General features: G+C 42.0%; 2 protein-coding genes across 11 annotated transcripts in view; one reads left to right on the top strand and one right to left on the bottom strand.

The window, feature by feature from the left end:
• Nucleotides 1-12,775, bottom strand: part of PAIP1 (poly(A) binding protein interacting protein 1) — a 28,916-nt gene extending 16,141 nt beyond the window's left edge. The window contains exons 1-3 of one of the 2 annotated variants that reach the window (XM_063128101.1): nucleotides 12,688-12,775; nucleotides 2,825-2,973; nucleotides 54-242 (exon numbers count right to left, since the gene is read on the bottom strand). In XM_063128101.1, the coding sequence (XP_062984171.1) occupies nucleotides 54-242; nucleotides 2,825-2,973; nucleotides 12,688-12,742 (393 nt within the window). In that variant the 5' untranslated portion in view covers nucleotides 12,743-12,775. Of the gene's footprint in view, nucleotides 1-53; nucleotides 243-2,824; nucleotides 2,974-8,116; nucleotides 8,505-12,687 lie in introns of those variants that run through there. The other variant, XM_063128100.1, reaches the window with a different exon arrangement.
• The window catches only part of NNT (nicotinamide nucleotide transhydrogenase), a 68,505-nt gene continuing 55,394 nt past the window's right edge, over nucleotides 11,690-24,800 (top strand). Inside the window, exons 1-2 of one of the 9 annotated variants that reach the window (XM_063128096.1) lie at nucleotides 11,690-11,790; nucleotides 16,789-16,993. In XM_063128096.1, coding sequence (XP_062984166.1) covers nucleotides 16,843-16,993 — 151 coding nt within the window. In that variant the 5' untranslated portion in view covers nucleotides 11,690-11,790; nucleotides 16,789-16,842. Of the gene's footprint in view, nucleotides 11,845-11,921; nucleotides 11,996-12,531; nucleotides 12,630-12,938; nucleotides 13,132-14,820; nucleotides 14,899-16,785; nucleotides 16,994-24,800 lie in introns of those variants that run through there. The other 8 variants (XM_063128093.1, XM_063128091.1, XM_063128095.1 and 5 more) reach the window with 8 other exon arrangements.

Below are 24,800 nucleotides of genomic sequence, written 5' to 3'. Positions count from 1 at the left end.
TATGATTTAATATATAATGTGCAACTTGTCCATCTCACTCACACAAAAATTACCTGTTGGTAAATGAGTTCAACAAGTTCTTGTAAAGTTTCATCTGCAGTGACACAGCCATTTAGAATTTCTGAAAAATGGGCTATTTCAGTTTCAAAACAAGCTGGCTGTCCTGCAAGGCGGTTTAGAAAGTCCTGCACGTATTCAGTTAGACTTGGATATCCATCACAACCATCTTCTAAAGAAAGTTCCTAAAAAACAATTACAGGTAGTTTGGGAATTAAACTGAACATGATCATTTCTCATTTAACTGTTTTAACTATATTCCTGACACAAAAACTGAAGTTTCACAATTGAAAACAGGAATATTCATAAATAAGTCATAAGGTTTGATAGAGGTCTTAACTGCTATCTCTATTGTACAGTGTTGTCTTGTCCACACAATGTGGATACTGGGATTTAGAAAACTGTACCACTTTTGTTAATGCGGGAAAGGAGAAGAGTTACACCAAAACAGAGTGAAAGAACTTGTGTAGATCACCTCAAGTGGTAAAAATGCCTTGATGACATTTTCAAAGGGGGGGGGGGAATACTATCCCACAAAACCATTTACTAGCATATCCGTACACATATCTGTTTGTTACTAAAAGACAAAATAAAGATTCTCTGCCTGGTCACTTGAAGGCAATTCGTATTCACAACAAACAAGCAGATGTGGCCCTTTACAAGCCTTTAATAATATCCTAGAATATAGAATCCTTTGCATAAGGATATAAGAAGAGCCCTGCTGGATTAGACCAAAAGCTTATCTAGTCCAGCATTCTGTTCACACAGTGGCCAGCCAGATACCATGCGAAACCCACTAGTAGGACATGAGTGCCACAGCACTCTCCCACTTGCGCTACAAGCAACTGAGTTAATACATGGCCATCATGACTAGTAGCAATTGATAGCCTTATCCTCCATGAATTTATCTAATCCACTTTTAATGCCATCCAAGTTGGTGGTTATCACTATGTCTTGTGGTAGGGAATTCCATAGTTTAATAATGTGCCATGTGAAGAACTTCCATTTGTGTCCTGAATCTTCCACCATAAAATTTAATGGGATAACCCTGGGTTCTAATATTATTTCTCCGCATCATGCATAATTTTATACACCTTTATCATGTCTCCCTTTACACAACATTTTTCTAAGCTAAAGAGCCACAAACATTGTAACCTTTTCTCCCGGGGGAGAAAACCTTTGCTCCAGCCTCTTGATCATTTTGATTAACTACTTCCTTAATACTTATAGAGCAATGATGAAGCAGTAAATTTTTGCTTGAATAGGAACAATGTTATTTTAAGTCTACTACAAAGTAATACATATTTATTCTTCACTGGTTGTAACTTAGTTTAAAAAAATACTAACAAAACATTAATACATATTAGTGAAAGTTATTCAAGTGAAATCTTCTGCATGTATTTATTCTGCACACTATGGTGTAAGTAGATAAAATCACAAAAATATTGCAGAGTTGTTGCACACACACAAAAGGGGGGAAACTTATATACTTTAAAGTATACTGACCAGAAACAGTATATAGATTTTCTGTATCCTGACCCTGGAACAACTTTTAAAAATACAGTGCTTAGAATTTTTCACACATTTCTTTTCCCTCACAGAAATCATCTTGACTAGCCCCAGTGTGTCTATGAATCAGCAAAGTAATGAACTAAAAGCTTATGGGTATTGACCAGAGTAACTTTCAAAAGTAGGCATGTACTTGTGAAATTGCCAGGATAATCTGCACAAGTGAAAATGTTACTTATGAACAGATTTTAAAATTTCTGGAAAATTAACAATGAAACTGATTTTTATAGACAAGATGTTCACAACAAGGGATTGAACGCAACTTCTTTTCCCCTAGTGGGGGCATTTCTTGAGTGGAGTCCTGTTGGTGGAAAAGAGGGTGGCAATCTTTATCAATTCCCCCCTCCCTCTGCAACTCCCAGCACCACCTCCTCTACTGTGCTGGAGGTTCCCCCAACACTCCAGAGCAAATTTTTGTAGGAATAGGGGGAATCAAAGATTGCTTCCTCACCCATTCTGCCAGTGGAAATACTCTGCTGGATTGGAAGCCTTCCATGGATGGAAGGAACTCTTCAGTGGGTGGAAAGAAGACTGTGGAAATTATGCATATGGTACTTAGTACCACATTAAACCTTTGAAACAAACCAGTAAAATAATGTGTGATAGCAAAAGACATACTTTGATAGGAGGATCTTTGAAATCAAGTAATCCAGCATAGTAAATATTATAATGATTCAGCAATCAAGTATGTGTTAGGTGCTGTATGAACAGAGAAGGATATGATATGAAGGATATCATCCCAGACTAGGTAGGTAGATAAGTTGACTTTTATGAAACAGTAGCTAGCCTGTATTATGTACACACTACCCCAGATGAGAGAAAGGTTAACATTTGTTCTGAGATAGAATGTTTTCTCCACAAAACTCTATGTCACTCAGCTACAAGGGTTTTCAAGCTGTCCCCAAGGCAACTTCTTAGATCACCAATATCTCAGTGAATTAAAAATGCTGCTTACGGGATGCCCAACTGAATTAACCCACGGCATAGTTTCAGAAACATGGTAGCACTGAAACATCTTAGAAAAGGAAATTTCTTCATTTTAAATAGTTTGGCGTTAATACCAAAGGAAAATCTGAGATGGAATGCTTGGACTTGGAAGATCAAAGCCACTTCTTCCAAACACGTTTATTAAGTCTCCAACAGCATACATATCTGCTTCACTCGCTTTGAGAAGGAACAGAAAGAGTCATGTGCTTACATTAAGATTAGGAGCATATCCTGATGGGTAAAATTCAGGAGCATTCACTGAAAGCTTTGACATTACCACTGGAGCCACAACCACATGAGGTTTAGCCTCTGCTGTCCTGGAACTATTTTTTTCTGGTAGGGATGTTGCTCTTGTCTGTTCTGAAAAAAATAATAATTAAAAACTAGTTAAAAAGTCAAGTATTTCAATATAGTATGCGCAACAAGACAATTAAAAGCCATTTTTCTTTTCCCTTACATCATTGAACAAATTCTTACAGAGGATACATAGTCCAGAGAATAATACCCTGCTTTTCAAGACAAAATATTTCCAAAGTGTCAATAAACACAATGGTAAAGAATGATTGAAGATATATCCGAGAATTCACTAGCTGAAACTGTTTAAAGAAATATGTAGAAGTCAGTGGATAGACAGGAATACTTACTTGGAGAAAGCCTTGTAGAACAACAGTTATAAAAAGGCCTTCACAACACATCTAAAGATGGCAAGTATGCGGATTTTCCAAGGAAGAAATTCTACAGCTGCAGAGCCACCACTGAAAAGGTTCTGTCCCTGATATCACTGACCAGATCTTAACTAATGATGAATCTGCTGTGTGGGCAGGGTCATCTGAAGTTTTGGATTGTGTTGTCATTAGTATGCTGATGACATGCAATTCTACTTCTCCTTTTCATCTCAGGTAGGTGTGGCAGTGGATGTGCTGAACTGCTGACTACCCTTGGTAAGGACTGGATGAGAGCCAGTAAACTGAGGCTCAATCCAGAAATTCTGCGAGTGGGCAATTCCTCTGTCCAGATGGGAGAAGAGCAATTAGTTCTAGATGGGGTCACACTCTGCCTGAAGGAGCAGGTGCACAGCTTGGAGCTACTCCTGGATCCATCATAGTCTTTAGAGGCTCAGGTGACCTCCATGGCACAGAATATCTTCTACCAGCTTCAGTTTGTAGCCAGCAGCAACCGTATCTGCAAGGGGATACCCTAGCATCAGTGGTGTGTGCTCTAGTAACCTCTAAGTTAAATTACTGCAATGTATTGTAGGCTGAGCTTCCTTTAAAGATGGTCCAGAAAATGCAGCCACTGCAAAATTTGGCAACCACACTGTTGACTGGGACTAGGCAAAGTTCACAAATAAGCCCTGTCCTGTCTTGTCTGGAATGGTTGCCAATTTGTTTCTGGGCCAAATTCAAAGCACTGGTTTTAATGTAAAAAGCCCTACACGGCTCAGACCCCCAATACCTCAAGGACTGCCTCTCCTCTTATGAACCAGCTCAATCCCTGAGTTCAGCTTCAGAGGCCCTTCTCTGTATGCCCCCTTTGAGAAAAGCTCAGGGAGGGTCAGTATGGGAATAGGCCTTCTCTGTGACAGCCACTTGTTCATGAAATACTCTCCCTAAGGAAGCTCATTTGGTGCCGACAGTCAATTTTTCAGCATCAGGCCAACAGGTTCTTATTTTCCCAGGCATTTGGACATTAATTATGGCTCAATCGTTTTAGGTTGCTTTTGTGAGGTTCACTCTAGGCAGTAAGCAGGGTGAGATTTGTGTATATGAACATTTTTCATATTTTATTGTTTTTAGTTTACATTTTTATGATTACTGTGCTGATTATGGTTTATATTTTCTCTCTCTCCTCCTGTAATATTAATCATGGATTTCTGTATAGTATGTGTAAGCAGTTTCGAGACTGCTTTTTGTGGTGGGAATCCAGTGGAATCTTAGGATGTTTTTAGGATGTTTTAACAATATATATTATGTTTTAATTCAGTTTTATGTATTTTATATTTACTGTTGTTCCCCGCCTCGATCAAAATGGAGGTGCGTAAGAAATAAATTTATTATTATTATTAAGAGACGTATAAATTTAATAAATGAATTACAGAGCTGAGAGCAAGATCTCTGAAGCAGATCACAACTGAAGTCAGCACCCACAGTACTTTTGTCAGAGGTGTTTTAAATGCTTTTAATTACATCTTTAGCCAAACACTCTTCCAAAGTTATATTAATTCCAACTGGCCCAGATTTTCTTGTGAAATATTTTAGGAGTTTTTCCAGGTTTTCCAGTGGCACTGCAGAACTTTAATCTTCCACAAATATGTATTTTTTACCCAGTGTTGTTTTACAATACTATGATGTAGCACCCTTTTCCTTTTTCAGCTTCTAATATTATATTTTACGAAACTTATTTCTTTAAATTACAGGTATCTCCATCATGGAGGAGTTTACTTCTCTGGCTAATTGCAAAACCTTATCAAATAGCCACTGATCAAAACCTGTATTTCTTATTATATTAAAATTTGACTGAAGCATCAAGGAATGCTTATTGTTGTATTAGATAATCATCAAACATTCCAACTCTTTGCTTCTATCACAATATGAATTTTAATAGTTTTAGGACAGATGCACACACTGCATAGCATATTTTGTAAAAGGGCAGCATTGCAGCAGCTAGGTCATGGCAATTATTTCACCTCCCTGCTACAATCTAGAATATAAAATTATACTATTTAGAATACTTATAAAGTTTACAGACCAATTCTATGAATATTTACTTAGAAGACACTCTTTAGTGGAGCTTGTTCCCAGAGAAGCACACACAGAATTGCAGCCTTAAAAGTATAAATGGCTTAGATTTGAATGAGCAGAGTTGTGATTAATACTAGATAGAAAGAAATCCAATACCTTTTTTCAAACCTTGGGTTGTTGTGAACAAGTGAGCAAGCTGGCTCCCTAAGCCTGATCTCTCCCACTGCAAGTGGGAGGAGCTAATCCACCCAGGCATGCTCTCTCACTGGGTTGTTTAGTGTTGTGTGCAAACTGGAAACTCTGAGTTGTTTATAGAGAAGAACTGGAACAGAGTTGTGATGTGTGAACTAGGCCACGATTACACAGAATGAAGCAAAGTCACAAAACCACAACTTAACACTTTTTCCTGGCCCTCTATAAGGCAGTAAACGTTTGACTTATGACAGCAGTGAGCCACTTGCCATGTTGTAGACAAAATAGCAGACATCAGTCTTTTTGTTGACTGAAACTGAAAGTACTTCAAGTAACTGAGCAACCTTGCTTGTAATTTACAATCTCAAGAAAACTGATAGGAGCATTTTTGTTTTAAAATGTCTCTTTCATCCTACTTCAGACCTTTTTAAAGCCTAGCCTTTTCTCCATCACACTTAGAAGAGGAGAGGAAGCCAAGAGTATGACTCTTAGATTTATTTTTTAAGAGTTAGCCTAGGGAATGCTGGTAGTTATAGGACTTTTTTCTGCCTATACATGCATCAGATTGCAACGTAAAGATGTTTTCTTAACTTTAGGGGTAAGGCAGGCTTGACATTCATTTACAACAGATAACATTTTTCCTCATTTATTATTTTATTTGTTATTGCATTTATATCTTGCCTTTTGTCCTCCAAGGAACCCAAGGCGGTGTACATAATTCTCCTCCTCTCCATTTTATCCTCACAACAGCAACCCTGTGAGGCTGGGCTGAGAGTATGTGACTGGCCCAAAGTCACCTAGTGAGTTTCCATGACTGAGTGAGGACTAGAACCTGAATCGCCAGACTTCTAGTCCAACACTTTAACCATTACACCACACTGGCTCTCTTTATAGTTCAACTGTTTGTGCAATGGGCAATTCTTTTAAATGCAATAATCTATAGCTTTGCTTTATTTTAAACGTCAAGCCTAAATTACTGGAAACAATACCAAGTGACATAGAAAAGATTCAAATCAATACATTGAATTTACTTAGAAACAAGCTAGTGATTTCAATGTCATTTTCTTCCAAATCAGAGTATTTAAGATGTCAGCCTTACAGCCTATTCTTAAGTGACTCATTGCTTTTTGCATTGCATGAATCTGTAATTCAATTGGCTAAATGTAGACTCTGCTTAAAGGTGACTCTCTTTGTCATGTGCAGAAATAGTCCATGAGGACTTCTGCAGCCCTATCCTAAGCATGTTTACTTGGATATAAGTACCACTGAGTTCACTGCAATCCTATGCACAACTAAGCAGAACTTATTCTGAATAATCATGCTTATGACTGGGTTATTTCTTTATTTGCATACTTGTGATTTCCTTACTTGAATACTTTCACCCCAGTCCTAAACATATGTACTTGGAAATAACTCCTATTGATTCAGAAGAACTTGCTTCCAAGTAAGTCAGCATCGGATTCCAACATCCCTTAGGAAAATTTCCTCTACTCTATCCCTCACTAAATACCGCACCTTCTTCATATTCCAATGAGAAAAAAGTATGGAAAGGACTTATGCACTGAAAAGATAAAATTACACACACTTCACTATGCAATATCAAAAGCTACACAAATATAGATCAATGACATTGTTACAACCTTATATGCCTATTTATTGCAAATTATTTTAAAGGACAGTCTAAATGGAGGAATAGTTGGTCCAGGGAGATGACACATCATACAAATAAAATGAGAGCTTACATAGCCCTTATTAACTTAACAATTGTTCCATTTCTCATCCATTGCCTAGAGAATTTAAGGCAGGACTTTAGCAATTCCATTTCGGCAAGCAAAGGGATTACAGGAAGCGGAATTTCAGTTCATTCCTATGCATGGTTTCTTGAATGCTCCATTATGTTGAATGGCGCTTTTCCCCAGGAAAATGTGCATAGGATGGCAATGGAAGATTCACAACGAAGTTTAAAGGCCTGCTTCTTGGATCTATTCAAGATGAAATGGCCACCCACTCCCCCCCCCACTTAAATCCCCAATATATGTTAATATCATGTGATGGCTTCATCAGTACAGAAAGGTTATCAGTGCAAATCACTCATTCCCCAAAACGGAAACAGATTTACGCTTAATCATGTTTTTAAAACAATAGTCACCCAGTGTCCAGAACTACGGAGTTGGCCAAAAATAAAGGTGCTCTTGAGGAATAACGATGCATGGCGTTAGACCCAAGATGGGTCTGAGAGGAGGCGCGACGGCTTCCCCCATCCCAAACCTTCCTCAGTGGCGTCCCTGCACGACCCCCTGACTCGTTTGGGGGGCGGGGGAGGAATTGAGTGGAAAGATGCGGAGGTGGGCTGGGGGGTGGGGTGAGGTTTCTTTCCTTACCGGGTTTGCATTGCCCAGTTAAGCTACGCAAGCGAGAAAGAAGGTTCGCGACGGGTTACCCTCGTAACCTTAACCAGGTGATTTGGGGTCGGGAGCAGAGCTGGACCACCCCAATTCCTCTAACAGATTTTTTTTTTTTAAAAAAAAAAAGGCTTGAAAGGGAAGACACGAAGCGGAGCCGGGCAATACCTGAGGCGACGTTTATTCCTGGAGGCGCAGTCTTGGGCGGCCGAAGGGGCTCCTGGTGGTGGGCTAAGCTCTGCTTGAGCAGCTGCTCGGGAGCTCCGAAGCCGCCGCCGCCGCCGCCGCCGCCGCTCATCCCCATGCGGGCCCCACTCTCAGGAGCCAGAGGGGCACCTCCCCCTCGGCCTCGACCCGCACCGGGAGCCCGCTCAAAGCCGTTGTCTGACATATTGGCCTCAGGCCCTCCTCTTCCTCATGAAGGGAACGGAGTCTTCCTGGGCCCGCAGGTAGCGGGGTCCGGGCCGCTAGGCGCCGGCTACACCCTCCTGCTCCAAACCAAATCCGCTTCACTTTCAGTTCCTCCCCTCCTGCTTTTTCTCGTCATACACACACACACACAAAATGAACGAGAATACCTTCCTTCCACCTTGTTGTAATCAATTTGGCCCACAGCGCCTCACAGCGGCCTGGAGGCTTCGCCTGGGTTTCCCTGGGTCACCATAGCAACCAATGGCAATAAACTTCCCCACTTATGGAGAAGATTAAACTATGCCCCCCAACCCCCACCCCGAGTGCTTGGAATAGCACTGCAAATCTGGTTTTTTGTATCTGCTGGGGCCTCAGGTAACTCATTTTCCACATGCAGATCCAAAGAATAATAGACTTGCAAGGGACCTCAAGGGTCCCCAGGCATGGGCAGATTTCAACCTTGTGGGATCTACTGTTTTCCCCCTAGAACCTTAAGGTCTTCTAATATGAGTCAGATGCAAAATGGGTGTGTGTGGGGGTAGCTGTACTGCACCCTATGAGCCATACATATAGGGTAGAATCCAACTGAAGTCCTACTTAGAGTTGACCCAAATGAACTGAATGACACTTAAATTAGACATGATTAAGTCCCATTCATTTCAATGGGTTTACTCTTAAGTAGGATTTTAGTTAGATTCTACTCATTCACACAAAATCTACATCTAAGTTACTATAGGTTAGGAATTCTAACAGAGTTATACAAAGTCTAGTCAAAGGCAACCAACTAATAGTATATCCATCTTTTACAGATGAGAAACACTGAGGCTAAGAGATAAGCAGTTAGCACAAGGCCAACCATGGCAGAGATTTTAAATTCAAATTTTACTCACTATGCTTAAACTATAATGAATCAAATATTTGCTGACCTACCGCAAATCACCCAGAGATCTACCAGCAGATCCCAACCGAACTTCTGCCTGCCCCATATCTGGTCCAAACCCTGCTGAAGCAGGAAACCTGTTCCAACAGGCTTGTGACATCTCTGACAGGTGGCTGTCCAGCCTCGAGGCAGTTCTACTACTGAACAGTTTGTAGCATTAGAATGTTCTTCCCAAAGTTTAGTATACGTATTTTTCTTGTAATTTGTACCCATTTATTTGGGTCCTAACTTCTGGAGCAACTGAAATCAAATTTGCTTCAAGTTAGGTTCACCCAAAAGATTCAGTACTGAATGAAAACAACTCCTTCATTTAGTTGCATTAATTGGCCCTAGGTATGGTCTTACCTGACTAAATCAAACCATTCTTAGCTCTGCAAGGTGAAGTTTTTCACAATGCACATCTTCTTGAAATTAAGCCCCATCATGCTCAATGGAAAATGCATAAGACTGGAGTAACTCAGCACAATCCTATCATGTTTATTCAGAAGAAAATCCCAGCATGTTCAATGAGGCTTGCTTCCAGGAAGTGTGCATATTTGCCGTCCTGTGGCAAATACTGTATCTTCATAATTCTGGTCTTGTGAATGGTTTCAATACGTACTATTGCAAAACCAGGACTGGATCCTGAATCTGGGCAGCAACCTCAGGAGTAATGCCATCTTTTGTCCTAGCTATGTAGAGTTTTATGAACTCATCACAGCATCTCAAAAAGGATATTATAGAGCTTGGAAAGGTGCAAAAAAGAGCAACTAAAGTGATCAAGGGGATGGAGCAATTCCCCTAAGAAGAAAGGCTACAGTATTTGTAGCTTTTTAGCTTAGAGAAAAGGCAAGTAAGGGACATGATAAAGTTGTATAAAAGTATGCATGACCTGGAGAAAGTGGATAGTATCTTATTATAATAGAATCTGGGGTCATTCCATGAAGCTGAGTAGTGGGAGATTCTGTTAGCAGAACTCGAGCTACAGGTCACTGAACCTGGAGCTAAAGGGTTAATGTGTACCAGAACAAGGTGGGAGGGGAATGCTGGGATGTTCCTTCTTCCCTTTCATGTCCCCTCCCTTCTACTTCCTCGTCCTCCTTGTTCCTTGCCTCATGCGTTGCTGACCACGTGGCTGAACTGAGCCATCTTACCCTAAGATAGAAAGTCGCTTGTTCCTAAATTAAAGTTTCTTTCAAACCACCACTGGAGTGCTTCTTTTGTCGACACGCGTGACTACTCACAGGGAGCTGATTCAGACGATGAAAGATTCAAGAGATATAAATTAACTATTTCTTTATACAGCCCATAGTTAAACTATGGAATTTGCTACCTTGGCCCACTTTAAAAGGTGATTAGATAACGTCACGGAGGATAAGACTATTAATGGCTACTAATCATAACTAGTTTATTGTATGCCTCCAGGATTAGAGGTAGTATGCTTTGAAATAACAGTTTCCGGGGAACATGAGTAGGAGGGTGCTATTGCACTCATATCCTAAATCTAGCTCAAGTTTGAGGGTCTTGACTCTCTTCACCTTTCCTCCTTTCATTTAAGTGACCTTATTTGTTATCCCCCCGCCAATTTCAGTTTTATCTCTTATGCCTGACTCATGCATGCAAACCCCAACTGTAGTGTACCGACAGAAACAGATGCTGTTGTTACCAGAGGCCCCATTTGTAAATTTACTTTAGTATCTGGCATTCTGTGGGTTTGATTTGGGGCAATAAAGAGTGCTGCTTCCTTTTTGGAGTTCGATCAGTGTTCATTTGTTTATATTTATTTAGAATATTTATCACTTTTCAACAAAAAACCCTCAGACTAACTATTGCTGGCAATACCTTCATGAAAGGATTTATTAAAAATTGTATATCCCGTCTTTACCATTCCAACGAAGCACCAGATGTGCAGACTACAACTCCTATCATATCCAGCCAGCATGACGTAATCAGGGATTTTGAGAACCTGCTGTTGGATGTTTGACAGAGGCGCAGCGCACTAAGACGAGGATAAAAAAGGAATAGGGGACTTATAAGCACAAAGACACACACTTTACCAACATAACCGGCACATTCCTCGCAGCCACTTTCCTACTCTGGCCTTACAGAAAAAGGACGGTAACATACAGCCCAATTTCCCCGCGCTAATCTCTCCCAAAAGCGCCGAGCCCGCCCCTGCGCGATTGCGCGCGGGGTGGGGGTGGGGAGCGGCTGGGGCGCAGAGCAATAGGCGCCGTCCGAGGGCCGTCACGTGCTCGAGACCCTCTGCCGCCCCCTCTCTTGGAAAGAGGGGAGAGCGGCTCTTCATCACGTGGCCTCCTCCGCTATTTCTACCTAGACAGGATTCGTGTGTGTGTGTGTTTTGTTTTGCGATCCCATCCGATCTCTCTCTCTCTCTCTCTCCAATTCTGGGTTGCCGGAGGGTTCGCGCCCCGCCCATTTGGCTGGGGCCTCGCGCCAGGCTTTTGCTCTCTTGCTTCCCGTCTCGCGCCGGCTCCGGCGAGCCGGGAAGGTCAGTGCAACAGCAATTCGCAGGCGAGGCAGAGCGGGCAGGGCACAAAGGGCGGTAGGTAGTTGCTGCTGCTGCTGCTGTCTCCCCCCCCCGCACCGCCCCCCACCCTTTTTCTCCACAGGACGCGGGAAGTGGTGTGTGCTTAAACCCGCACCAACAAACCGTTGCTTGCTTGCTGTGATTGTCCTGAGGCGGGGACTAAGGAGTAAGCCGCTTCCCTTTTCACCCTTTTATCTCTCTTGCGAATGTATGTTGCTGTGCGGGTTAGAGGCGGTTATTATTATTATTATCTTTGCCTTCTTCACAGTTGCGGGAAAGCGTAAAATGTGGGGTTGGGGCTGGGGTGGCGGGCGAGAAAGGGCGCTCCGTTGCTTTATGCCTCCCACCCGCCTTCCAGTTTCCCTCCACGCACCAACCGCAAGCGGCGGAGACTTTTGGCAACGCGGAGTCGCCGAACTCTTGCTATTCTAGGCCCGCCGAAGTTAACGGGGACGAGGAAGAGGGGAAGCGAAGCAGTTGCTTCCCAGTCTGCCTTTATTGTTCGCCGTCGGCCGATGGAGCTGAGTAAGGCTGGGGCCGAGTTACTCGCGAGGAGGCGCCTTTCGCTGTATCCCGGTCCCCCCCACCCCTCCATCGGGTAACCTGCCAGATGTGTTGGACTCCCAGCAGCCCCCAGCCAGCCTTGCTGGGAGGTGGAGTCCCAACACATCTGGAGTCCACCCCGCTTGGGGAAGGCTGGGTCTCCTGAAACCCACCGAGGGATCAGTGACACTGTGGCACGTCTGCCCTCTTTTGCCCTGGCTGCCTTGAAAACTGCTGCCCTAAAACGGTGAAAGCAAGTAGGTGAAAGCAAGTAGCAGCTGGCCCTGGGAGGCAAGATATGTAAACCCGGCATACCTTCTAAGGAAAAGGAAGCTTCTTGGGTAGTAGAGGAATGCATATTTTGTGTCATCTGGCAGCTGAACTAGTTGCGATTTAATGCTGGAAGGGAGAATTGTGTTCTGGGTGAGCTAGTTTTTGTTAGAAGGCAGTTGCAACAGTTGCTAAAGTCAACATTGTGCTGCCTCTCTACTTTGGACGTGGAGGTCAAATTTACAGTGGGAACGGAGCAGATGACCTTGGTTGAGCCATGCAAAGGGACTGTTCAACACATTCAAGATCTAGCTAATCTTAGCAAGAAAGGTTAGGGGAGGGTGTGCGGCTGGGGCGAGAATGTGGGAACCAGCCTGAGATGTGTGGTTTAAGCATTTAGAGTCCTTTGCTTGTTTCCCACATGACTTCAAAAGCTGTGAGTCTGTTCTTGGGAGTTGCACCTTCACCTCAAGGTGCAACAGCTGCAGGGTAATGTACATGACTCTTTATTATTATTGTTAGCATGGTGATGATGATGATGTAGATGTAAGACTTATTTTAAGTGTTTCTTTTAAAGATGATTTAGGGCATCCTCTTGATGAAACTGGGTGCTAACAGACAGGTGACACTACAAATTAAAATACATTGTGCAACTTTGCCTAAAATGGGTTTTCGGGATGGGGGGAGACAGAAGAAGTGGTGGGGAAATCTGGAAAAGTTACAAATGGAAGATAACTATGTTTGGACACACACACCCTTTCCTTTCCAATAAAATTCTGTGAATGGGGCAGGGTGAATGCACAATAAAAGAGTTGTCTGGAAGCACCCTGTATTATGCTCTTTAAACTTTTAGTTGACCTTCAAATTCTCCTTGGCGGGGTAGGGGCGGCAGCGGCGGCGACTGTTTTGAGGCCTTGTGCCTTAATCCCGTGTGTATTTATTCAGGTGTAGGCCTTACTGTGTACTCCCAAGGAAGAGTGCTCAGGACTGCAGCCTTAGCTTTTAAAGAATATAGAAGTTTTCTTATAGGCTTACTTGCTGTGGTCCTATAGAAATAAATTTGAGGCACTGGCTTTCACCTGTTCTGGATTGTCAGTTCTATATACCAATAAAACTTGAAAAGGGGCTGTGTCTCTTTAAGTTGTTTGGTTCACACCAGGGAGTTGCAGCTGCCCCACAGCTTCTTGGCATGTGTCACTGACTGTTTCCAGTGGTTTGGTTATGCTGATCTCCTTTTCTTGACCAGTGTTTAAAACTGCAAATAGGCCCTAACAAACAGCTTACTTCCCTAATTTGATCTTTGGAATTGACTGAGAGCCCACTTTGAAATAGCATATATTTGTCAGGATTCTATACCAAGGACAAGAAGAAAAGTGAGCAGTGACTATCTTAGAGCTGTAGAAAATTCTTTTGGAAACTAGATATTGAGACACTGACTTTTGAGTTAGTGTTCTATGTGCAAAGATTCTGGAAGATCGGATTTAGACAATACTATACACAGAGGAGGGCCAGGATCTCTTCTCGATCCTCCCAGAGTGCAGGACACGGAATAACGGGCTCAAGTTACAGGAAGCCAGATTCCCGCTGAACATCAGGAAAAACTTCCTGACTGTTAGAGCAGTACGACAATGGAACCAATTACCTAGGGAGGTTGTGGGCTCTCTCACACTGTCAGATATGCTTTAGGGTGGATTCCTGCATTGAGCAGGGGGTTTGACTCTGCCTTATAGGCCCCTTCCAACTCTATGATTCTATGCACATTTTCCTGGGAACAAACTATTGAAATAAACAGAAATTGAATGCTAATAAACATATTGGACTCCATAAATTAAAAACAGCAACTAACTTTACATTTGCACATATGGAAAATATCTCCGAAGCAGTCAAGGATAAAACAAAGTAATAATAATGAAAAAAAAAATCAATGGCTAAAATTAGATCTAAAACGCAGGTGTTCTGAACTCGAGGTTCAAATTCCAATGATGAAGAATTATAGTTACTTGAAGCTGCATGTGTCTTAGTAGGAGATTGGACAGTGACAGCAGGCTGCATAAATTAAAAGTTTGTGACTCGGAGAGAGCTTTCAAGAGTCCTTCCCTCAATGAATGAACTTGACTCCAGTCAGAGACTGATAAGTCCTTGTATCCAATCATGTGTGTCTGGTTCAGATTATGCACAGTGTTGCCCTCAGCAAGCAGCCAATTGAAACTTGTTAATGAATGGGGATTCCAGCTTCTTGCATTTCCTGCAGACGTGGTAATTCCTGGATAGTCGGGGCACTAATATGGGTAATTCATTTAAAGACACTTTTATCTGGCAGCTATTTGCCTCTGAGGGCAAAGGAGGGGGGTCACAAATGATGCTACTTTTCTTTCTGTTGGAGGAAGTATATATCTTATGCATTTTGAACATCTGAGTACGTGGCATAAGTCTGTGTTACAGCACCTTCTATTTATATCAGTTTCCTTAGAAACTATGGCTGATGGAAACTTTTTTACGTTGTATATGAAATTGGAGAAAGTTGTCTTAATCTTTCTGTTGGGTAGCTTTATAGTAGGGATCACTTTTCAGTGTGTTAACTGTTTTTGTTTTGTTTTTAAAGAAAGTACTGACAAAAATGTTGCCCTTGTTTCAACTATGGATTTAGAATGATCATGTGCTTTTTTCTCAGTGCTCAAATGATTTTTCCAGGTAAATATTATTGAGCAACTCTAGGCATCAAATTAGCTGGGTATCTCTCTATGATTTGTGTGTTTCTAAATAGAGTTGTAACTAGTTCTGTTCTAACAATGGATCTTTTATTAGAATAATTTACACTGGAGCGAGAATATGCAGGCTTTTTGTGTGTCCTAGAGTGCTGCTACTATTTTTAATCTTTTGGATGTTGCTATGGTTGCAGTAGAACTAGTTAGATTTCCAACAGAAAAATACATTAATTTTATGGGGCACATTATTGACTGGAACCAGCATTATTAAATACCGGTATTGCCGTCATGTAGTCTTACTTTAGCATGGGGTGTAGCTTAACAAATCTATGTCATAGGTTATCATCTGTATACAATTTGGTGTTTTTTAAATTCTTATTGCTTGTTTTTGTTTTCATCCATGCAATATATTTAATCTTACCATCTTTGTTTTCAAGGGAAGATCACCATAAATGCAGGTAGCTGGATTTAACTAACTTACCAATAATAATGTTATCTAAATCCCATTGGAAACATTGGTAAAATCCTCACTGATTTTCACTGCTTTTGGATTGCAGCCAAACTCCTTTTAATGTATTAGCACTGGTTGATGATAGTAGTGGCACTCTTGATTATTTTTAGGTTAGAGACTGTATGTGGATGTGACTTAATTTTATATAAATCATAGTTCAACATTTTTGCTTTAGGAAGGATAAAAAAACCCTTAAACATAAAGCTGCAATCCTAGGGTAAAATCCAACACAAATCCTACCTGGACTAGACCCGTTGAAATGAATGGGACAATAATATATTGAATTTTACTCCTAATCCTGGAAGTAATTTAGGAATATATAAAATTACCTTATATCGGATCAGATCCTTGGCCTATCTAGGTCAGTATTGTCTTTAATCAGACTAGCATTGGTTCCCCAGGGTTCTGACAGGGATTTTTCCTAACCCTAACTGAAGATGTTGGGGATTGAATGCGGACCTTCTGCATGCAAAGGCATGTGCTTTACCATCAGCCTGTCTACTGAAATTGCTTTCAAGTAATTGTGTATAATCTAGAAAACATTATTATTATTATTATTATTATTATTTATTTATTTATTTATTTATATAGCACCATCAATGTACATGGTGCTGTACAGAGTAAAACAGTAAATAGCAAGACTCTGCTGCATAGGCTTACAATCTGTTTTAAGTATTATGTTAGAGTGATGGTGAAATGAAATCCACATGTTACGTTGCATTTTCATTTAAATTATTTCTGTGTTCTTATGCTGATATATTACTAAATGCTAGTTATAGAGAAAAGATCATGGAACTTGTCAAACTGTTATTGAAGTCTGGTTGTACATTGTGACTTTAAATTAGACTTCATTTTAATAAGTCATTTTATGCTTTCCAAATCTCTAGTACCATTGTTTGTTGAAGAGCAAATGTTTTTTTTATACAGCAGGACGGCTGTGTGGCTTTCTGACGACGTAATCCTGCTTGCTGGATCTTAGCCAACATGACAAGCCTCCTGCGTACAGTTGTTACTAATTGCTCCAGTCCTCTTTTCAACAATGTGATGTGTCACAAGGTGAAGACGGTGAAGACGCCATGTTTACGAACATTCCGCACCCACCAGGTACTCTGGTGCCAGGCACCTGTCAAACCAGGTATGTGGCTTTAATAGAAATGCATGATTTCAAACGTAGCAGTCTGATATTGACACATGGTAGCCACTTCCCAACATCCCATTCTGCTCTCCCAGCATTCTGTCACACTCCTAGTGTGACCAAGGAAAAGATCCCAGATGGGGCTATGGATCTCAACAGCTGTGGTTACTTGACAGCCGGTTTAGTCTCCATTTTAATGGTAGTTTTAAGTGTTCTCCCATAGAAGTGAAGCAAAGGCTTCCTTCCAGAGTGGCACATGCACCTTGGGGGTCCTTGTAATATACAGACATACCTACATACATCCTGCCCATTATATTAAATAATATAATGCCCATTATATTAAATAACATCTCTCAAAGAGAGATGTTATATTTGAACATACAGCATGTACCTTGGAAATTCATGTCTTAATTATCTAGCATTTCAATTAGACATTTACCTTGGGCATGTAACAATTCCTTTCAAGAAATTAGCTTGCTGGATCCATTGCTCAAGTAAGTTTATGACAAATTGAAAAACTGCAAGCAGGTAGGTTGATACACAAAATATTTGCTAATCTGAATTTCTTTTTAACTGGCCTAATCTAAATAGATTAGTGGGTCTATACATTTTGTGCTCAGGTGTAGCTTAATTTGCAATGGCTAAGTTTCATGAAAAATGTTCTGCATAACTCTTCTTCAACTCTCCATCTTCAAGTGGAACTTAGGTATTTGTTAGACCACCTCCTACTCCGTGATACTTTACCAAACCCAGTTTGGCTATTGAATATAAAAGCTTCATGCTCACTGTCATTCACAAGCTATCAACAATTTTGATTGGTAAATTAATTATGCCTTAATGATTATATTTTTTTCCAGTGCAGGATTTTTTCAAGTATGTATTATACAATGTTTCCTAGGTATTCTTGTAAGAATTGGAGCTCTTGCAAAACATTGCTTGGGTCTGATGACTTCATACGGTTTGAAAAACTGTTCAAAAAGTTGGATATCTTGGTTGATGTGACTATACCAACCCATTCCTTTAATTTACTTTGATCACATTAGATTGTCTTTCAGTAACTCGTTTCCTGGCCTCTCCAGTTTCCTTCCTTCTCTGCCCACCGGAACACCTCCTTTTGCCCCTATCCAAGGTCTATTGTCCAGTTCTCTGTGTGCTGGCTGTGAGGGGTCAGGGGTTGGATCTCCAACTTCCCCTTCCGAGGTCAGAATGTTGTCCGGAATGGTTTTCAGACCCATTCAGTGGTCCTTGGCATAGAATCATAGAATAGCAGAGTTGGAAGGGGCCTACAAGGCCATCGAGTCCAACCCCCTGCTCAATGCACGAATCCACCCTAAAGCATCCCTGACAGATGGTTGTCCAGCTGCCTCTTGAAGGCCTCTAGTGTGGGAGAGGCCACAACCTCACCAGGCAACTGATTCCATTGCCATACTGCTCTAACAGTCAGGAATTTTTTCCTGATGTCCAGCTGGAATCTGGCTTCCTTTAACTTGAGCTCGTTATTCCGTGTCCTGCACTCTGGGAGGATCAAGAAGAGATCCTGGCCCTCCTCTGTGTGACAACCTTTTAAGTATTTGAAGACTGCTATCATGTCTCCCCTCAATCTTCTCTTCTCCAGGCTAAACATGCCCAGTTGTTTCAGTCTCTCTTCATAGGGCTTTGTTTCCAGACCCCTGATCATCCTGGTTGCCCTCCTCTGAACACGCTCCAGCTTGTCTGCATCCTTCTTGAATTGTGGAGCCCAGAACTGGACACAATACTCTAGATGAGGCCTAACCAGGGCTGAATAGAGAGGAACCAGTACCTCACGTGATTTGGAAGCTATACTTCTATTAACGCAGCCCAAAATAGCATTTGCCTTTCTTGCAGCCATATCGCACTGTTGGCTCATATTCAGCTTGTGATCTACAACAATTCCAAGATCTTTCTCATTTGTAGTATTGCTGAGCCAAGTGTCCCCCATCTTGTAACTGTGCATTTGGTTTCTATTCCCTAAATGTAGAACTTGGCATTTATCCCTATTAAATTTCGTTCTGTTGTTTTCAGCCCAGCACTCCAGCCTATCAAGATCACTTTGAAGTTTGTTTCTGTCTTCCAGGGTATCAGCTATCCCACCCAATTTGGTGTCATCTGCAAATTTGATCAGCGTTCCCTGCACCTCCTCGTCCAAATCATTAATAAAAATGTTGAAGAGCACTGGGCCCAGGATTGAGCCCTGTGGTACCCCACTCGTTGCCTCTCCCCAGTTTGAGAAGGTTCCATTGATAAGTACTCTTTGAGTCCGATTCTGTAGCCAACTGTGAATCCACCTAATAGTTGTTCCATCTAGCCCACTTTTAGCTAGTTTGTTAATCAGAATATCATGGGGCACTTTGTCAAAAGCTTTGCTGAAGTCAAGATATATGACATCCACAGCATTCCCACAGTCCACAAGGGAGGTTACCCGATCAAAAAATGAGATCAAATTAGTCTGACAGGACTTGTTCCTGACAAATCCATGTTGGCTTCTAGTGATCACCGCATTGATTTCAAGGTGTTTACAGATTGACTTCTTTATAATCTGCTCCAGAATTTTCCCAGGGATGGATGTCAGACTGACTGGTTTGTAGTTCCCAGGTTCCTCCTTTTTGCCCTTTGTCCTCCATGCTCATCCAGGGACCATAGGATTGCTCTCTGAAGGACTATAGAAATGATAAACGTTTCATTGAATGATTGTTCTGCAATAGAGAACAATGGGGAGGTGAATGAATTAGATAGGCGTGCACCCAAGGTTTTTCCTTATAATGGAAAGTTAAGGAATGTGGAGAGAAACCTTACATGTGAAAAGCTATGACATTGTTCTAGGTGCGATGTATTTCCCTGAGTGCCATCTCATATGGGGAATGATTTTTAATCATGCTTGGGCAATCTGAGTTCATGCAGTCATGAAATTGGTTAAGAATAGATTGGTATGGAGTGTCAAAAGATGATTATGAACACAAAACCCATTTTCGTCACTCAGTACAAAATTCTGTAAGTATAATAGTAGTTTGCATTGCAGAAGGGCCATCGCTTTGTAAAATGACATCTATTTTTCCTTGAAGAGCACCAACGCCTTAATGCCTGAGAAAAATGGGTGAGATTTTTCTCTGATTAAATCACTGAAAGGCATGTTTATTCTTGTGCCTACTGTGTTTGTAGACAGCCCTTCATGTAGCTTGGCTCTGCATGACTAAGAATAGCTCTGTCTAACGTCTGTGAGGAATAAACTGAAAGTGAAAATCAGCAGCATGTTAATGTTTCAGTTGCTGTCTTGCTTCTCCTCCCCCATACACTCTTTTTTGGTGAAACATGGGTATTGATAATCTGTAGTTTAGCGGCTAGGCAAGTCCATCTTTGGCACCAGCTATTATGGGATGCTTAAGGTCAAGGAAAGCGGGTGCTGACAGAAATAGCTTACCTCATACTTTGAGAGTCATTGATAGGACAGACACTGTGCTGCCTGGGAATTATGGGAATTGTCCAACAGGTCTGAAGTGCACCATGGGAAGGCTGACTTAGGGCATGTCTAGACTGGGCGATATCCTGGGGATCACGCTGGGATCATCCCTGTGCATCCACATGATGCACGGGGCATCCCGGGAACAGGGAGGGGTGATCCCTCCCTTGCCCCGGGATATTGCCCTACCCTTTAATTCTGATTTTCCCCGCGGTCTCGGGATGATCCTGAGACTGTGGGATGTATGGCCTGCTGTTGCGGTTTTGTCCCGGCTCCTCACTAGTAACCATGAGGGCACGGGGCACGGAGCTCTGCAAGCGCTCTGTGCCCATCGGGGGTGGTGGGGGAGCAGGGTCGGGGCTTTTTTTTTTTAAAAAAAAAAAAAGACTGGCCATTGCACTCCAGTTCTTGCATCTTTAAAAAAAATGGCGGCCGCGATGTCCTCTTCCTCCTGGGACATTGCACGCCGCATGTGGTCTGAGGGGGACAATCTCATGATTATAAAATCGCAAGATCATCCCCCTCAACCCCCTCGTCTACCAATGCCCTTAGGGTGATTTATCTGGTGTTAGCCTCTTCATGAGAGGGTGCATGGACCTTGTCTCTTGCTGTTAACACCACCATTTGTCTTGCATGTCAGAAGAAAGCAGCGGGACACTTTCTACATAGCAGTCAAGATGCGTGTTGGCTGCAATAGTTCTTGGAATTTGCTTGACCCTGTTGTCCTGCCCAGGGTCTGATTGCCATCTGCACCTGTTGCCCTTTGTGGCTCTCTTCCTGCCTGCGCTACCACTTCCCTGTTGTCACAGCTGCTTAATGTGATAATGGGCCTGTTCAGAAGAAACCTTAAATCCTGCCGGTTAAGGCTTTTGGTTAAGCAGCAGGGTTTAAGGTGTCTTGTGCGATGTGTTTTGTTAAACCCTGCTCACTCATTAAGCACAGTCAGACCTTAACCATAGCTTAAAGTGTTGTGTGCGACAGCATGGTTTGTGGTTAGTGCTAACCCCGGAGAACTACAATTTCGCTAACCACAGAGCCTGAAGTGTTGTCTGAACAGGTCCATAGTGGGTACAGTGTTGACTTAGAACCCTGTTCAGTCATTTATTTATTTATACAAATTATTGCTCACTTTTCTAGGGTACAAAACACAGCATCAGCCAATAAAAGAGTAAAACAGGAGAGAACAGAAAACCAGCTAAGTTATGAAGGTATCTGAATGACATTAGGCCGGTCTTATTGCCTGCTGGTCTAACTTAAGCAAGATAAAATTTAAAGAATTACTTGCACACTGCTATGAGTTCATTAGAGGGAGCAATACAGATGTGATAAATACTGTGGTCTTCGGAGAAGCCAGCAGGTTACTTTTCGCCAGCCAGCATAAGTGGGAGCTTATGATTGATTCAGACATTTCTTCATCCCCAATTGTGGAGGCAAATGCTGTAACAGGTCTCCGACCAGTGCTGCATTTATCATGTGATATGTGAAGATATCATCCCAATCCATAAGAAGGGCCCGAGAGATGACCCTTCTAATTATCGACTTATCAGCCTTCTATCCATAGTTGGGAAGCTCTACGCGAGTTTCCTAAATGGTAGGCTGAAGGATTGAATCGAGACTAATGATATTCTTGGGAAAGAACAGATAGGATTTAAGCCCGGATGCTCCACCTTGGACCATTGCCTAGTGCTATTACATCCGGTCCACAAATACACGACACCAAGGGGAGGCAAACTCTTCACTGCATTTATTGATCTAAGATCTGCCTTCGACTCAATCTCCCGTGATTTTCTTTGGAACAAATTGAAGTCATTTGAGATTGAGCCGAGACTCCTTTTCCTGATCCAATCACTCTATTCTAGAACAACAGCCCAGGTCCGCTATAGCAATCTTGGCCATTTTACTAAAGAGATTGGCTCCTTGCGTGGGGTCAGACAGGGATGCGTACTAGCTCCCACTCTTTTTAATTTATATTTAGCCGATCTTCCAGCTGTTCTTGTACCGATACAATCTCATCCACCAAAGATAGGCTTAACAAAGGTTTCAATTCTACTCTATGCAGACGATGCGGTACTTATATCGCAAACCCGTCTGGGTCTAAAGCGTCTAATGAACAGCTTTGCGGCCTTTTGCCAAAACAACAGCCTTTCAATTAATTATCAGAAGTCTAATGTTCTGGTTTTTCCTAGGAGGAAGGTTACCTTTCCCTGGTCAATGGAGGGGGGGGGGTAAAAATCAACCAGGCCAACTCGTACAAATATCTAGGCCTTTGGTTTAATGAAACACTAAAATGGATCACTCATAATAAATATGCTAAAGCTAGGGCAGAGAACCTAATTGGGGCACTTTCTCGTTTTTTTTTCTCCAGGGGTGGGCAATACTGTGGCGTTACACCCCACAAGTAAATTCCAAATATATGTCTGCAGTTTGTAAGTCTGGTTTTTAGAATGTTGGCCTGAGTGGGCGGAGTTAGAATGTCTTGGGAGAGGGGAGGAGTGATATATATAAGGGAATGACTGAGGGGATTGAGAGTTCTTGTTCTTGTTCTTTTCAGGAAAGCTTTTCAGGGAGACTTGTTAGGTACTCTTAGAGTCTGTAGTGCTCTCTGTATTTATGGTACTTAAGTTCTGGGAAATTTGAGAGTCAGTGTAGTGAGTGGTGTCTTTAGAGTGTGGTGTGCACGTAGTGGAAGTATATTAATCAATACTGATAATAAAGAAAGTTCAAGAGTGATTGTGTGAGAAAAAGGAAAGCGCGAATGTGAGAGTGACAGGATTGTATGGAAGGTTTCAAAAAGGTTTTTAAATGTTGTTATTTGAAACAAAGCTTATGAACTTTTAAAAATAAATTTTGATTGTTTGTTTTAAAACTACCACAAAAATCCCACGTGTCTGTTTGGCGTTTATCATCTTAAGTTTACACATTCAGCACCCACTCTGACAATCATTCACCTAAGCCGATATAACTCACAGCGCATTATTCTAAATATTAAAATCCATTCTCCATTTTAAACCCCTTTCTCCACATAGTTTGGAGGAAGGTGGGCTTTATCCCTTGCCTCAGGCGTATCAAGTGGTGGTGCTTGGCTTGAGCAGGGAGTAGCCTCGGCCGGGTCTGGTGTTCAGAGCCTGTGTTGCCCCATAATAAGTGGTGGCAGACGGGAGGTCTGGTGTTCAGAGCCTGTGTCGTGGCAAATACATTCCACCCGCCACTCAGGTCTATAAAGCAAAGGTGGTGTCCCAATTTCTATTTGGTGCCCCGATATGGCTTCCTCTTTATAAGAACTCACTGGAAGGTGTCCAATCTTCCTTTCTAAGGCTAATATTTGGAGTCCCAAGATGTGTTGCTAGTGCAGTCTTAAATCTGGAAGTTGGGTTGAGTACCCTAAAATGTTTAGGGTGGATACATACACACTATTTCTGGCTGCGTTGCAATTTAAGTCCTGTCCCTAATTCGCTCACCTCCATGATCTGGACGGACTCTTATAAATCTCCATGGGTGAAAGCAGTTCAGCTAAAACTTACCACCATAGGGCTATCCCAAGACCACCTGTTATCCCTGGACCTGGGTAGCGCCAAAAGGATAATTAAGCAGAGACTCCTGGATATTGATACTCAGGAACTACAGCAAGCTGCACGGGGCCCATGTTCCCTGTATGCCTTGGGGCTACGGGATCACGACCAAAATAGTGTACCTCTGTATTTAAGCTGGTTATCTATACCCAAATATAGGCGGGCATTTTCCCTAGCAAGGCTCAATGCTATGCCTTCTAGGGTAATGGAGGGCAGATTTGGGGAAGTCCCACTATCAGATAGATGCTGCCCCTGTAACAACAAGGAGGTGGAATCTATCTCCCATGTACTATTCAACTGCAGCTTCTTTCAGGAAGCAAGAAAAGCCCTTATCCATCCTTTCACGCAACGTTTACCTGGACGATCGTCCGTGACCCTTATGTCGGTCCTTTTACAGGATCAAGATAAGCATACCACTGAACAAGTTGCTAAATTTCTTAATCACGCAATCCTTACCAGATCAGTTAGGGTGGCAGGATTTTCCTTTGCTTCTAGCACAGAACTTTAAGGAGGCTCATGTAATCACACTCCGTTTTAATTTCATGTATTTTAAATATGTGTTTTTATCTGTTTTAATTCCATGTATTTTAAATGTTTTCATATGTTTTATTGGTCTGTTGACTGTAATAAAAAGAATTGAATACTGCTTTAAGATCTTAAGAAGGGCCCTGCTGGGTCACACCAAGGGTCCATCTAATCCAGGATTCTGTTCTCACAGTGGCCAACCAGGTGTCGACTGAGAATGCACAAGCAGGACACGAGT

Source organism: Elgaria multicarinata, chromosome 6 (genome assembly GCF_023053635.1).
Source record: "Elgaria multicarinata webbii isolate HBS135686 ecotype San Diego chromosome 6, rElgMul1.1.pri, whole genome shotgun sequence".
Taxonomy (NCBI): Eukaryota; Metazoa; Chordata; class Lepidosauria; order Squamata; family Anguidae; genus Elgaria; species Elgaria multicarinata.
The sequence above is the reverse complement of the archived record's forward strand: the minus strand, read 5'-3'. Positions and strand labels throughout refer to the sequence as shown.